Source organism: Apodemus sylvaticus, chromosome 17 (genome assembly GCF_947179515.1).
Source record: "Apodemus sylvaticus chromosome 17, mApoSyl1.1, whole genome shotgun sequence".
In the NCBI taxonomy this organism is placed as follows: Eukaryota; Metazoa; Chordata; class Mammalia; order Rodentia; family Muridae; genus Apodemus; species Apodemus sylvaticus.
In genome coordinates, this window is record NC_067488.1 from 70,354,565 (window position 1) to 70,370,055 (window position 15,491).

The 15,491-nt window shown below is 54.0% G+C and overlaps 2 protein-coding genes across 2 annotated transcripts; both read right to left on the bottom strand.

The window, feature by feature from the left end:
* Positions 1 to 1,668: 1,668 nt before the first annotated feature.
* On the bottom strand, positions 1,669 to 4,484 carry LOC127667247 (cytochrome c oxidase assembly protein COX14). Its single transcript, XM_052160187.1, is given in 3 exon segments — positions 1,669 to 1,958; positions 1,961 to 2,139; positions 4,274 to 4,484. Coding segments are annotated over 2 exon segments (222 nt in total). The 5' UTR covers positions 2,132 to 2,139; positions 4,274 to 4,484; the 3' UTR covers positions 1,669 to 1,907.
* Positions 4,485 to 5,094: 610 nt separating this feature from the next.
* Positions 5,095 to 12,550, bottom strand: Gpd1 (glycerol-3-phosphate dehydrogenase 1). The gene is made up of 8 exons (XM_052160180.1): positions 12,478 to 12,550; positions 11,780 to 11,957; positions 10,868 to 11,008; positions 10,091 to 10,229; positions 9,701 to 9,813; positions 8,078 to 8,311; positions 7,689 to 7,795; positions 5,095 to 6,876 (listed from the first exon to the last, which is right to left on the bottom strand). The coding sequence occupies exons 1-8, from the start codon at positions 12,516 to 12,518 to the stop codon at positions 6,780 to 6,782; spliced, it is 1,050 nt and encodes a 349-aa protein (XP_052016140.1). The 5' UTR covers positions 12,519 to 12,550; the 3' UTR covers positions 5,095 to 6,779.
* Between the last annotated feature and the right edge of the window lie 2,941 nt (positions 12,551 to 15,491).

Below are 15,491 nucleotides of genomic sequence, written 5' to 3' on the forward strand. Positions count from 1 at the left end.
GAAAGAAAAAGTTGGGCTGGAGAAATGGCTTAGTGGTTAAGAGGACTGGCTGCTCTTCCATAGGTCCTGAGTTCAATTCCCAGCATACTTCGTGGTAGTTCACAGCCATCTGTAATGGGATCTGATGCCCTCTTCTGGCATGTGGGTGTACATACAGAGTACTCATACATCAAATCTTTTTTAAAGATTTTTTTTTTTTTACTTATATGAGTGCACTGTAGTCGTACAGGTGGTTCTGAGTCATCAAATGTTTGTTGGGAATTGAACTCAGGCCCTGCTTGCCTCAGGCCCTGCTCGCTCCAGCCCTGCTGACTACAGCCCAAAGATTTATTATATGTAAGTACACTGTAGCTGTCTTCAGACACACCAGAAGAGGGTGTCAGATCACATTATGAATGGTTGTGAGCCACCATGTAGTTGCTGGGATTTGAACGCAGGACCTCTGCAAGAGCAGTCAGTGCTCTTAACCGCTAAGCGATCTTTCCAGCCCAAATAAATCTTTAAAAAAAAGTTATACTTTTTTTAAAAATACTTTTTGTTTTTAAGGACAGGATTTCTGTGTAGCCCTGGCTATCCTGGAACTCACTCTACAGATCAGTCAGGCCTCAAACCCAGAAATTCACTTGCTTTCACCTCCTGGGTACTAGCATTAAAGGTGTGGCTACCACTGCCCAGCTAATTAAACTTTTTAAAAGATGTTTTTATGCATACAGGGTGTTTTTCCTGCGTGTGTTATCTGCACCATGTGCATGCAGGGGTAGCCAGAAGTGGGAGTCAGATCTTTCAGGGCTGGATTACCAATGATGGTTCATTATTGCTAGTGGGTGTCAGGAACTGAACCTGGGTCCTCGGCCAGAGCCAAGTACTCTCATGTCTTCGTATTATTGTTAGGTGTGGTTTTGTAATGTAGAAACCATAAAAATATATGATGTACAAAAATGCAACTGCAATCTCCACACCTGAGGAACATAGGCAGAGGGATCACTCACTGCAAGGTGTATCTCAGTAGCAAATGCATGTTTAAGCATAGTCTGCACAAGGTTCTGGTGTCCTCTGACCAAAAAAGCTAAGTAAATACACAAAATGCTGGGACGCATTTTCTCCATGATCCTACACCCTGATACTACTGCTAAAACTGGGTGTCTGCATTCACAGGTGATAAAAACTAAGGTCCAGAAACCCAAATGTGGTGGTTTGAATGAAAATGGCCCCCACAGGCTCATAAATTTGATATCTGATCCCCAACTGATAGAACTGTTTGGGAAGAATTGGGAGTGTGACCTTGTCAGAGGAGGCGTGTCATCAGGGGGTGGTTTTGAGGTTTCAAACACCAGCCATTCCCAATGAGCTCTTGCCTTGCCGATGGATGTAAGCTCTCAGCTGCTTCTCCAGGGCCATGGCTGCTGGCCTGCTGCCATGTTCCCCACCACAGTAGTCATGGACCCCTCTGAGACTAGATGCCTCAAATAAACTCTTCCTCGAGGTGACTTGGTCATGGTGTCTTCGCAGCAGTAGGAAAGATAATGCCAGGCCTCATGGCACAGGCCTTTAATCCCAACACTTGGGAGGATCTCTCTCAGTTCAACCTAGCCTACTCTTAAGAGTCCCAGGACAGCTAGGGTTACATAAAGAGACCCTGTCTTGAACAAACAAAACAAGAGAAAAAAAAAAGAGAGACCAAGCTTTTAGAAAATTCAAGGCCCCACCTCTATGATCCATACACTCTTTGGGTAAGTACACAGACAGAACCACTAAAACATAAACAAAACAAAGTAATCTCTGTAATAAGCCTCACCCTCACGTTCCCATTTACTTGATGGCCTCCATAAACTGTCAAAATGGCACAAGCCAGCAGTACCACAGAAGCCACGGCGTTTTAGCCCAGCAGGGTTGAAAGGCATCGTGGCCTAGTTCCTGCCATGGATGACACGCGGGCAGGACTTTTGCGTTTTATGCTCTACAGGACTCCTGAGGTCTTCTGCTCTTCTGCGGCCTGGCGCCTGGCACTGCGCAGCTGAAGAAAGCGGTAGGCTCGGACACTGCAGAGGTAACCCCCGTACACGGTGAGCAGCAGCATCGAGGCAGAGAAGGTCTTGTAGCCAATATCGGCCAGCTGCTTGGCAGACGGCATGTTTTCCCCTACAAAGACAGATTGGAGTTGGTCTGCAGGACAGGCCTCGCCTCCTCCCTGGAGAGCCACTCCTTATTTTCATCTTCACCTCAGGGATGCATCCTATGCTGGTGACCCATGTGGCCACTCTTATAAGGGTTAAGCACAGCAGTTGGCAGTTTCAGAGCTTTGAATCACAATGTCTACACCTGAGGTACAGAAGGCGGAAACAGGTACACATGATGGCATCAGAGTCAACACAGGCTCTCCTTATTTGTGCTTAAAAAGTGCCCAGCCTACCCAGACTGCTAGGAAGCAAACCTGGGTCCTCTGGAAGAACAGCAAAGCTCTTAATTGCTGAGCCATCTCTCCAGCCTCAGAACCATATTTTAATCAGACTGCTTATTATGGTAGTCAAATTCTACTCCCATGTTAAGACCTGAAGATAGACTTGAGGATGTGTAACAGTGCCAGAGGCACTTCACCCTGGTGAAAGGCTAGTTTCACCTTGTTCACTGATAAAGAAGGTCTGAGTATGATTTAAGTGGGATGTAGCCCAGTGTAACAGACAGGAAGCCAGAGGTTCAATGCCCAGGAATGCATTAAACAGAGCATGTCATATATGCTGGAAATCCTAGCACTCAGGATGTGGAGGCAGGAGGATCCTAAATTCAAAATCATCCTTAGCTATTTAATGAATCCCAAGCCCCAGTATGACATGAGACCCTGTCAAAAACAAAACAAAACAAAACAAAAAAAACCAAAACACCAAAAAAACCAACTAAACAAACAAACAAACAAAAAAACAAAACGGAAGGAGGGGTGAAACAAACAGAAGCAAATCCAGGATAACCTCAAAAAACAAACAAACAAGCAACAATAAAACTCTGAAATTAGAATCCCAGGTACAAGGATTAACTTTGGAAATAAAAGAAACTCAAGATTGGCAGAAGGTTTTCATCTGATGGGCATCCTTTACAAAAACTATTAGAAAATTTACAAATGGACTATAGGTTTCAGAAAAACATGGGAATAATCATGATAAAGGCCAAGGGTATAGCTTGCAAGGGTTTATGTGACTCTTCAATTTTCTGCTCTCTGAATGTTGAGAGAAGCTCAAGGCTCATGTTTCTGGAAAATTCAGAGCCCCTCATGATAGTCTGCTTGCTCAGTTCTGGGTTCGACCTGAAACATCGCCCAATGAATCAAACGCACCCAAAAATAAAAACGGCAGCCCTAAAACCACCCGAACTTAGCTTTTGTCATTTAGCCCTCAGGAGATACGCGGGTGTCCGCAGAAAAAAGAAAACAACTTCTGACTAACGGAGCCTATAAAGGTAAGCCATGAACCCCATATTCCGTTAGATCGGAGATGGGGCGAGGACCTCAGAGACGCGGCTTTGAGGGACCGTGAGGAGCTGGCAGAAGGCTGTGGGGTTGGGAAGGCGGTAGGGCCATGACAGCCGGGAAGCTGGCAGGAGCTAGCACCGCGCACGGACTAGGAGCCGCGCGCCCTCAAGGGCACAGGCCGAGGACGCGCGGTGCGCGGAGCTGGGGGCGCGGTGCGGTGGGCAGGGGAGCGGGGGGCGCGGTGCGGTGGGCAGGGGAGCGGGGGGCGCGGTGCGGTGGGCAGGGGAGCGGGGGGGCGCGGTGCGGTGGGCAGGGGAGCGGGGGGCGCGGTGCGGTGGGCAGGGGAGCGGGGGGCGCGGAGCGGGGCACGCGGTGCGGTGGGCAGGGGAGCGGGGGGGGCGCAGTGTGGGGGGCAGGGGAGCGGGGGACGCGGTGCGGGGGGCGCGGTGCGGGGGGCGCGGTGTGGGGGGCAGGGGAGCGGGGGGCGCGGTGCGGTGGGCAGGGGAGCGGGGGGCGCGGTGTGGGGGGCAGGGGAGCAGGGGGGGCACGGTGCGGGGGGCACGGTGCGGTGGGCAGGGGAGCGGGGGGCGCGGTGCGGTGGGCAGGGGAGCGGGGGGCACGGTGCCGGGGGCGCGGTGCGGGGGGCGCGGTGTGGGGGGGCAGGGGAGCGGGGGGCGCGGTGCGGTGGGCAGGGGAGCGGGGGGCACGGTGCCGGGGGCGCGGTGCGGGGGGCACGGTGCGGGGGGCGCGCTGCGGTGGGCAGGGGAGCCGGGGGTAAAGCAGGGGAGCTTGGCGGTCCGGCCCGCGGCCTACCTGGAGGCTGCAACTCGGCCGCCACAGAGCGATTCCTGGTCAGTCTGCCACTCGCAGAGTCGCGCGGCCGCAGCAGGGAGACGCAGACAAAACGCCGAGGGCCTCAGCCACTGGTGCGCAGCCCGCTCGGGACTCGACACCCCCCGTGAAAACTCGCCCTCTAAAGCGAGAGCCAGCCTTGAACTTCCGGTTTCTGCTACACTCTCTTACGCACGCTCAGTCTAGTCTTCCTCTCGGAAAGGCCCATTGAATTCTGGGGGTTGTGGTTCTGCTCCATCAAGAAGGCTCTTTGGAAAACCGGAAAATTTTTAGCTCAAATTAGCCAATCCGCAGTCTAAAATCAGTGACGTAAACTGTAGCTAGGCCGATCCTCGGAATCCTCCAGCGATGGGCTGCCGCGCGCCCTCTAGCGCCCGGAGTGGCCTTTTACAGGGTGATCCGGAGGTGGCGGACCTCACTCAGGTAGGGACTAGACCAGCGCTAGTTGAAGTCATAGAATTGGAGGGCAGGGTGTTAGGAGGGGTGACTCGCTAATATTTCTACCCTGTGCGCGACCTCCTCGTAGGCAGGCAATGTGACAGAGAAGCGCTGGGAAAACTGGCTAACAGCTCGGGTGGAGGAGGGTATATGATGCACAAGAGAGGAGGGCGGCGTGTGCAGGGGACGGTGAGCAGAGTGGACACCAATGCTGATTGATGACGGTGTGTGGCTGCTAATAAATAGGGTTGATCAATATTTCTACTTCTTGTCTTACACTGAATAACATGCATGCAGTGATACGTGACCCCACACCCTGCCACATAAACCCCCAACTCTTCCAGTTTCTGGAAAAACCACACTTTATTGGGTTGACAAGTGGCCTGACAGAAGGCCTCAGATTCACAGTTGACTGAGCAAACGTAGGTTAAGGTGTTCGAATCTGTCTGCATCCCGCCCCAGCCTCCGGGGAAACAGCTCTGAATTGAGTCATGCGTGGGAGGGCTCCCTCTTCACCTTACCCGACAGCGCTGACCTTCATTGCTAAGACCGAATTCTTAAAGGCTAGGAGCAGAGAGGGGCCTGGCACCTTAGTGTGTTAGTTTAATATCTAGCTGACCAGAGCCACCGTGTGCCAGTTGCTGCCACACGCGAAATGGAGACCCCTGGTGGAGAGAGAAACCTCTCAGCTCCTAGGGACTATTTATAGCTAGGGCTCCAGGCTGCTGATCTGTGACATTCTCCTGCTGCCACCCAACCTTGGAACAGGGCCAAAGCAAAGCAGGCTCCCATCCCCCTCTGCTCTCCCTCGCCCCAGGGCAGGCTGTTTTCAATTGTCCTTCCCCTCGAGTTCCCCAGTTCCTGAAGTGTGTGGTTACCACTTCATTCCAAGGAGAGCTGGCCTTGGACTGTCAAGACCCACCAACCATTGTGGAAACCTACTGAACCTTTGAGCTGCTCCTGGGCTCCAAGCCTACAGAGGCTGGGTGGCCCTCCTGGCTGTGTGAGAATGGCTGAAAGGCTGGCTTGGGCAAGAGAGGACAGTGTCAGGACTACGGGATGACGGAGCTGAGGAAGAACGAGTCCTACATTCTGCTAGACATGAAGTTGGTGGTGACTCCAGAGAGAAGCGGCCTTGTGGGGAGGACCCTGAGAAGAAAGGAGTGGAGTCGGGATGCCTTTTTAAATCGTGTCAGCAGTCGAGGGGCTGGCTGACCTGATGCTTCTCCCAGCCAGCCCTCCTGAGTAGGGAGGTGGACAAATAGGAAGGTCAGGGGAGCCTGAGCCATCTGAGCCTGCTTTGAAAAAAGTGTAGCTCTGTCAGCAGATTAAGTTCCTGCTCCCCAAAGAGCGCTGGCAGCTGGGGCCCGGTCTCACAGGGAAAGGTCACACAGGGTGGGAAGGCCCTGGCAAAGCTCTAGGAACCAGGAAGTCTCCGGGAAGAATGGGGAGCCCCGGGGCCAGAGCGAGGAACAAGCCTTGTGCCAGAGCGGCCGTGGGGAGGGGGAGGGGAAGCGGAGGTTTCAGAGGACGCGAATGTTGCTAGGAGAAGTTAGAAGGGAGCTGTTTGAGAGCTTTGTATTTTGTTAGCAAACTGATGTTGTGACCAGGTCAGCCGAAGGGTCTCCGGGGTCTGTGTCAGCTCAGGCATCCAGGCCTTCCCTTGGCGGCCTCCCCTCATCTTCCCTGTGGCTAAAGTACTTCTTCAGTCCTTTAATGGGACTTGGGACGGTTTCCCGGTGTGTGAGGCAGCGACAGCAACACTCAGCTTGGCGCCTTCCCTTCCCCCACCCCACCCCTGGAGCAGGCAGCGGCCGGGCCTCAGATCTTCTACACTTCCCAGAGGCTGAGCCTCAACTGCTCTTGGCCAGGTGTGCAGCTGAGCCCCACAGCCTCCTGTCCTCAGAGTCCTCCAGAGGGAGGACTCTGCTGGGTGAGGAGTCCTGGAGACCGTCCTGATGCCCGGTGTCACACGCTTCTGCTTGTCTCCGCTGGGGCAAAGGAGCTGCCTGTCCGGGCCCGGGCCCATTCACATGTGTTCTGGATGGTTCTGCAGGCAGCGGATGAATTCGCCCACCGGCTGGCCCTCATAGCACACTTTATACACCGCGGTGAACAAGGGGAACCTAGAGACAGACAGCCTCAGCTTAACTCCCTACCCGCAGCCCACGCTCGACCCCCATGCCCACCGCTGGCCAGACTCAACGCTAATCCACCACTTCCCTACCCTCCTGCCTTGGGAGGTGAGCCAGACGCCAGCTCTCAGTTGATACTCCGGCCAGGAGTCTGAATTCCTGGCCCTGGGATTTGGGGTCGGTGGCCCTCCACCCCAATCTTTAGCATACTGTAGTTGCTTGTCTGAGTCTCTGGCTTTAAATATTTTCTTGGTTTTTGACGAGTAACCCATTTAATTCTCTGGACCTCAGTGTCACCGGTTGTGAAGTGGGTCCAGTAGGAGAAAGTAGCAAAGATGTAGTTTACGTTCTATCTGCTGGTGCGCTAAGCTAGTTATCCTCATCCCTGCTTGGCTTTCCCCGAATCCAGAGCCACAAGCCGCTCTTTTGAACCCGTGCTACCTGGGAAGGAGCGCCCTGGAGCACAGCCCATCCCCAGCACCCCGACAGGGGTCGGGGGCAGAAATAGCGGTTTTAGGGGAATGAACCAAGAGGTGACATTCAAGTGAGCTTTCCTGTCCCGGAATTCTAACCTCATCGGGTGTGGGACAAGGGGAAAGAGTCAAGAAAGGGGAGGCCATGCAGAAGGGGCCAAGCAGCTAGTGGAGAGACACTAGACAGAGGGTGAACTGGCTGAAGATTCTCGGCATCCCAGCCGCTCCAAGCTCGCTCTGTCCATCGCACAGGTGGTGTGGAGTTCGAGACTGGGAAGGGGGCGGCACCCGACCTGTGACTCCTCCCCCAGGGCTTCGGCGACCACTCACTTGTCCACAAGGCCCTTGTGTTGCAGGATGCTGTGCAGCTCCCGGGCTGTCTGGGGCCCCTGTAGCTTCTGCCCATTCAGCATCTCTTTCTCCAGCTGTTCAATGGACTGTGAAGAGGACGCCATGAGAAGGGAGGTGGGAGAGGGCGCTGTGTGAGCGGGAAGGTCGGGTGGGAGGTGGGATCTTGAGGGGCGGAGGAGAAATGGAACAGTTCCAAACCTCTCCTTCCCCGTGGTTAAACCCAGGGCCTCAAGCGCATTCTACATAGGTTAAGTGCTCTACCACTGAGCCGCATTCCAGTCCCTCTGTCCGTTCTGAGACAGGGTCTGGCTGTCGGAACACGCCTGCCCACAAATCGCCCCTCCCCATCTCGGCATCTCCCGGCCTACCTTTCCGGTGCGAGCAAAGGCCTCTGCCACCTTGCGGTTCCGCCCCCCATAGCAGGTTGTGATGAGGTCAGCGACCCCGCAGCTCTCCAGGAAGGTGGCCGAGGACACAGAGCCACTGCAGAAGAGCTTGGCGAAGGCGATCATCTCCATGAGCCCCAGTCGGATCACTGCTGCCTTGGTGTTGTCACCGAAGCCAAGCCCGTCACAGAAGCCAGCACCAACGGCCACTATATTCTTTAAGGAGTAGAAACAATGGTGAGAAAATCGCCTCTCCAGAGGCTCCACTTGGTGCCTTCTGCACCTTCCTGTGCTGCCCTCATCAGCCTTGCTTGACACGTCCATCAACGAACTACACCGATGTGGCCTCTTAAGCCAAGTCCTCTGCTTCCTGCTTTCCCACGTGGTGCATGCCTTCCACACCCACGCTGCATGGGTGTGTGTATGTGCAAGTGTGTGGATGTGTAGATATATCTGTGTGGAAGTAATTGATATGGTTTTCCTCTCCACTGTTGATGGTGATGATGATGATGATAATAAAATAATCTGTCAGTCAGGGTCTCACCACGGAACTTTAGCTGGCCTAGAAATCTCTCTGTAGACTGGGCTGGCCTCAAACTCAGAGAAATACCTGCCGCTGCCTGAGTGATGGGATTACAGGCGTGCCTCACCATGCCCAGAAAACCTTGTTTTTGAGATAGCGTCTCCCAGTGCACCTGGAGCTTGGCTCTGTGTCCAGCAGGCCGCAGGACCCTCGCCCCTCTGCACCCCACTGTCGGAGTTACCTGTGTGCCACTGAGCCTAGCTCTTCAACATATGTTCTAGGGGATCAACTCACCCTAGGCTTGTGTGACAAGCACTTTACCAACAGAATCATCTCCCTAGCCTTGCTGACCTGGAACTCAGAGATCTGCTTGCCTCTGCCTTCTAAGTGCTGGCATTAAAGGAATGCACCACCACCACCACCTGGCACTTCTTAATTTCTATCTAATATTTATCCTTGACATTCCCTATGAGAGTCACTCTTCCTGCCCCACCCCTCCCTTTTTTTTTTTGTAGTGCCTCACTGTGCAGTCCCTGACTAGCCACTAACTCAAAGATCTGCCTTCCCCTCCCAGTCTCCCGGGTGCTGGGATTAAATGCATGTGCCAGCAGGGCGGTGGTGGTGCACGCCTTTAATCCCAGCACTTGGGAGGCAGAGGCAAGCGGATTTCTGAGTTCCAGGCCAGCCTGGTCTACAGAGTGAGTTCCAGGACAGCCAGGGCTACACAGAGAAACCCTGTATCAAAAAAAAAAAAAATAATAAAATAAAATAAAAAATAAAGGCACGTGCCACCACAGTTCTGGCCATCGATTCTTTGTACCCTGAACATCTTGTCTCCCACTAACCCGGACATCTCTTCACCTTGGACCATCACATGGACTTGGGGCTCCGTACATCTCCAAGGAGGACTAAATAAGGGGAGCGGAAGGAGAACCCACTGCTGACTGGTTAAGAACCAGTCAGCCTGGGTGCCCCGCTGTGTACGGCAATGGCGAGGCCGCCCATGTGCAGGGTTGGCTCCAGCAACCCGGAAGAGCTGAGCAGGGCCGGCTGGGGGGCTTCTCCTCACTGCATCCTCTCACCTTCAAGGCCCCACAGATCTCCACCGTGTCCACCTCTTGCACCACAGTGATGCGAAAGTTGGGCGTCTGCATCAGCTCCTTCAGGAGCTGTCCCTGGGCGGGGTCCTTGCAGCCTGAAGTAGAGAAGGGGTAAAACTTTAAGGGACAACTTCTTGTTTTGATCCTTGAGGTGGTCATTGGTCTTGCTGGGTTACCTAGGCTGGCCCAGAACTCCTCGGCTTCAGTCTCCTGAGAAGCCAGGACTACAGGTGCATGGCCTAAGTAACAACTCTCCCTCACAAGCAAGCCAAAGCCAGACTCACTGCCCACCCCCACTGTCTCACCTGCCCTCCCCCCTGCGCTGTGGAGGGAGGGCAGCTGCTAGGGCTTCGTGGTGTGTGCAGGACTCACCAATGGTCGTCTCACAGAACTTCTCGTCAGCCACCTCGCTGGCAATGTTGGCCCCCATCAGCACGCTCACGGGGATGCCAAGGCGCTCCCCAATCACTTCAGAGATGAGCTTCAGTCCGTTGGGCCCCTCGTCTACCCCCTGGGCAGAGGGTCAAGCTCAGGTAAGATGTCCTTCAGGCCCATCTATGCCCCTCTCCAGAGGTCCTATCCCAATCCCACCCAGCGCAGACTTGCTGTGAAGACAGCAGACAGCAGTGACCAACCCGGCTCCCACAAAATGCTTCTCCAACCTACCTCTAGGAGCATCGTACTCATTACACACCCAAGGAACGCTCTAGACTTGGATTTTGGTTTTTTTCAAGACAGGGTTTCTCTGTATAGCCCTGGCTGTCCTGGAACTCACTCTGTAGACCAGACTGGCCTCGAACTCAGAAATCCACCTGCCTCTGCCTCCCAAGTGCTGGGATTACAGGAGTGCGCCACCACCGCCTGGCCATCTCTCTCTCTTTCTCTCTCACTCTATCTCCTTCCCTCCACCCCTCCCTCCTCCCCCCCTTTCTGGTGCTGGGACTGAACTCGGGACCTCATGCAAACCCCTCCCCCACTAAGCTACACTTCCCGCTCCAACTTTCTCTACTCTCTCCAGAGCCAATCCCTCCCGTCTCCGGGGTCCGTCACCTCTTCCTGTATATTTTTTTCTACACTCTTCTGTCTACCCCCAAACCCAACAACAGTTAGCTGCACCTCACCCCCAATACACCAAGGTGTCCCTGGTACCTTAATAAGAGATATGCCAATGGTATTGGCCTTCAAGTGGCCCTTGAGTTGATCGCAGATCTTGCCAATGAACTGATGGGGTACCACAAACACCAAGATGTCAGCACCCGTCGCAGCCTGGACCACGTCAGGGACAGCCACCTGTGGGGACAGCAGAGGCTCACATGCCCGCAGACCTCTCCTCGTCCCAAGGAAAATCCCTTTCAGAATAACTGGTGTTCAGGGGAGGGAGGGTTTTTGAGAGTGAACTGGAAATATCAGAACTTCTTGTGTTCCCTGTCCCCAGCTCTCCTGGGTCACTGAAGCTTCCTAGAACACGCCTCCACACTGCCACCCTCTTAGCCCTCGGCTATGGGTCAGTGAAGACGGCCAGAGGCAGCCTAGGCTTGGCAGGAGGAAGAGGCCAACTAAGATTTCATCACTGCCTCTTAGGGGCCCTAACTTGGCAGTGGGAGCCCCGTCTCCCAGCCTCCCTGCAGACTCCCCATCCTCTTTTCTACGTGAGGAGAGCACCATATGGATTTGACCAAAGACCAAAAGTCCAACGATCAGCTTTCAAATCTGCTAATAACCAGTGAATGAGTAACAAGATTAGAGTTCAGGGCAGGCAGGAGAGGTTGGACCCCGAGAACCAGGCTTTGGTTACCACGGAGACCAACCCCCACCCCTTTTCCCACCTAAGCACCTCTGAGGGTATATTCAGATTCCAGGAAGAATGCAAGCGAGAAATTTCGGAGGCTGCATGGGGGTAGTCCAGGCCTAGAGCAGCCCACCCACTACTCCACCAGGCCGCCTGGCCCCTACAGTGGCCTCCCCTCCTCTGGAGGGCACCTCGAAGTTACTTTTGAGTGTTGACTCCAGCACCCCTCCCTTCCTTGCCTCTCTCTCTCCTCACAGGGAGTTGGAGCTCACCACATTGGCGGGTAGCTTGTGCCCTGGCAGGTATTTGACATTCTCGTGCTGCGTGTTGATAATCTCAGTCAGCTTTCTGCCCCCGATGTCTTCCTCAAACACCCACATGGTCACCCGCGGGTCGAAGTGTGCCAGTCGGCCTGCGTTGCTACCCACGATCTTGGCAATGGCTGAGCCCCTGGCGGGAGAGGAGGCACAAGAAAGTGGAGTAGGGCGAGAGGGAGGAGGGGGTAGCACCTCACAAAGCTTGTTGGGTTTCTTACCTCCTGCCTCTCCTGTCACTCCACCGCCCCGCGCCCCCCCCCCCGCCCCTCGAGCCTGTGATAAATGTGCCCCCCACAACCTACAACAGACAGAAGACTCAGTCTCTCCAGTCTCCGCTGCTGGGAGGGTGGCTGCCTTCCCAACACTACACAGGCAGTTTCTCAAGCAGGGAAGGCGACAGCGCTCTGCTCAGCTCCCTATGTGAACAGGTGCAGCTGCCCAGGCAGGCACAGCCGGGAGGCTGGGCACAGTCTGCTGTCCTGTGCACCGTAAGCACTGGCGACAGCGACAGCAGCAGTCCAGCCGGCTCCTGTGGGCATTTCCTACCCTCTGCCTGCTTCCTGCTCACCCAGCCTCCCGCCGGGGAGCTCCTTAGCCCTCGGAGAAACCTTCCCTCCCCCACACCCCTCCATGCCCTTCACAGAACCGCTTACCAGTTGCCGGAGCCTACAATGCAGACTTTCTTGCCAGCCATGGTGCCGCTTCTTGCTTCTCTGCCCCAGCGGGTGTGGGCTCTGAGTATTTAACTCCACCACACGTGGGTGCAGCCAAGCTCCGCCCCAGAGGTGGCCTAGAGGCTGGCACCCAGGGACAGGGAGTCTGGCCTGGAGAAAGGGGAGTAAAGGGTACAGACAGGTGGGGACCAGGACTGAGACTGAGGTCAGGCCAGCTTTTCCTCGGGTTCCCAGCTGACAGTGCTGGTCAGTTTCTTCCCTTCATTGGTCTCAGCTTAGTTCCCCACCTACGTCTTTCTTTTTCTTTTTCTTTTTCTTTTTTTCCCCAAGACTGGGTTTCTCTGTGTAGCCCTGGCTGTCCTGGAACTCACTCTGTAGACCAGGCTGGCCTCAAACTCAGAAATCTGCCTGCCTCTGCCTCCCAAGTGCTGGGATTAAAGGCGTGCGCCACCACTGCCTGGCCACACCTATGTCTTGAGTCAAAAACAACAACAACAACAAACAGTCCCACTGCCTTCAGTCTCCTGCACGGAAACAACAACAACAAACAGTCCCGCTACGCCTTCAGTCTCCAGCACTGAAATACATTGCAACCAACAGGACTTGGCATGGTGGGGTGGTGCATGTCTTTAATCCCAGCACTTGGGAAGCAGAGGCAAAAGGGTCTTGATGAGTTCAAGGCCAGTCTGGTCTACAGAGTAAGACTCTGTCTCAGGGGGAAAAAAAGCACTAGCATCCGTGACAAGGCTGGGGATGTTTTCAAAGGCAGACGCCTCATCCTCCCCCAGGCTCCCCAGATCCTCAGCTGTCCCAGTGTTGTTCTCTAGCACTCGTTCCCATGATGGTGGCTCCGCCACAGGCTCTGGGTGAGAGGCTCAGGGGATGTGAATGCCAGCCGGGCGTGGTGGCGCACGCTTGTAATCCCAGCACTTGGGAGGCAGAGGCAGGTGGATTTCTGAGTTCTAGGCCAGCCTGGTCTACAGAGTGAGTTCCAGGACAAAAAAAGGGATGTGAATGCCTTCTATTGAATAATACCACACATAGGCTGGAGTAGTCAGGGTTCTCTAGAGTCACAGAACGTATGGGCAGTCTCTATATAGTAAGAGAATTTGTTGATGACTTACAATCTATAGTCCAACTCCCAACAATGGTCAGCAGCAGCTGTGGATGGAAGTCCAAGGGTCTTGCAGTTGTTCCGTCCCACGAGGCAAGCAGGTGAAGAAGAGAGATCGTCCCTCTTCCAATGTCCTTATATAGGTCTCCATCAGAGGGTGTGTGCCACCACACCTGGATCTGGCGTTTGCTTTGTCCCAGATGACCTTGAACTCAGAGATGTCCCTGTCTTAATCTTCTTTAATCTTCTAGGATTCATAGCCACTATGCTTCAAGATCTCCATGCCAAGATCCAGGCCAGAAACTTGTATCTCCCAACCTCAAGATCAGTATCACAGGTGAGCCTTCCAATTCTGGATTGTAGTTTCTTCCAGATATAGTCAAGTTGACAACCAGGAATAGCCATTATACAAGGTAAGGGGCTGCTTTGGAATATCCCTGACCAAAGATTAAAATATCACAGGAGAGCTGGGCAGTGGTGGCGCAGGCCTTTAATCCCAGCACTCAGGAGGTAGAGGCAGGCGGATTTCTGAGTTCAAGGTCAGACTGGTCTACAGAGTGAGTTCCCGGATAGTGGGGGTTACACAGAGAAACAATGTCTTGGAAAACTAAAAGGACCAAGGTCATCTTGGTTACTCACAGGTCAGGGACTCACAGTGAACCCCTTCACCTCAGATAATCCCCATTTGAAGGTCTCTGAAGGGAAGGAAGAGAGGTCAAAGGTAGAGGCCACGATTACACGTGGCCCACAGTCCTTCCAGGCTTCAGGAAGGGCGGAAGGCGGCACATGCTCCTGGATATGTTTGATCTTGCTTCAACTTCTCTCAGGCTCTGTATCCTACAGGGACCCATAAGTTAAACAACTAGTTTACAGACCCTAGACAGGGGAAGAGAAGCCAGAGTTACAGAAGCAGCTTCTAAAACTCAAGCTGTCTCGGGAGTGTTGTGTTTTCTGGTGCTGGTGTGTGACGTTGGGGGAGGGGAGACTCACATCCAGCGGTTTGGGCTCCCTGGCATGCACTGACATCTTTGTTTGACTAAGAGGAGGAGTTCGGGTTTCCAAGCCACTCTGGAAAGCGCAGGGCCGGCTCCTCGCCTCCAGTGGCGCACCTTGACCCACAGGGCGGACGCCAGCCACTGTCTGCTCATGTGCAGACCTCCTGGCTTGCTTGGCACAGCACTGGTGGAGCGTTGCCATCCCACTGTCCAGTCACAGTCATCGTACTCGGCACTAGGTTAGAGGGGAGCACCACCAATGTTGAGGAAAAGCGGGTAGGAGGTCAAGACTCAAAGCCTGTCTTTTTTTTTTTTTTTTTTAAGACCGGGGATTACACAGAGGCAGCCTATCATGGCCGCAGGACCAGGCAGTCTCTGTGATGGGGAGAAACATGAGATCAATCAGTAGTCAGTTGTTTTCCTTCTATCGGATTCTGCCTAGTGCAGAGCTAGCCTCCCACAGACCACTCCTTCATCACACTGGCACGGGGAGGAAGGCTCCGGTGCCAGGCTGCCAGCTGGGAGCGCTGATTACAAGGGGTGGAAGAGAAAGAATAGTCCTGTCCCTGGCATGTATGATAGGAGTCCTAAAAAATGGGCATTTATGCCTGAAATGGACGCCTTGTTTTGCCTAAATACTCCTTTGGATGTATCCCTAATACAAAGCCTCTCTTTGCCCCTCCATCCTATTAGGCTGTGTAGAGATAACGCACGTGGCCGTTCACACAGGAATAAAGGGAATGCTCCCGTTACAGGAAGTTGCCTGTACCACCAAAGCTCCTCTAAAAACAAGCTGCACAGTATCTGCTTGGAAGTGATGATTCATCGGCCACTCACTACAAGTGCAACTAGCCCGGATAAAAACTGATGCCAGCTCAGAGCCT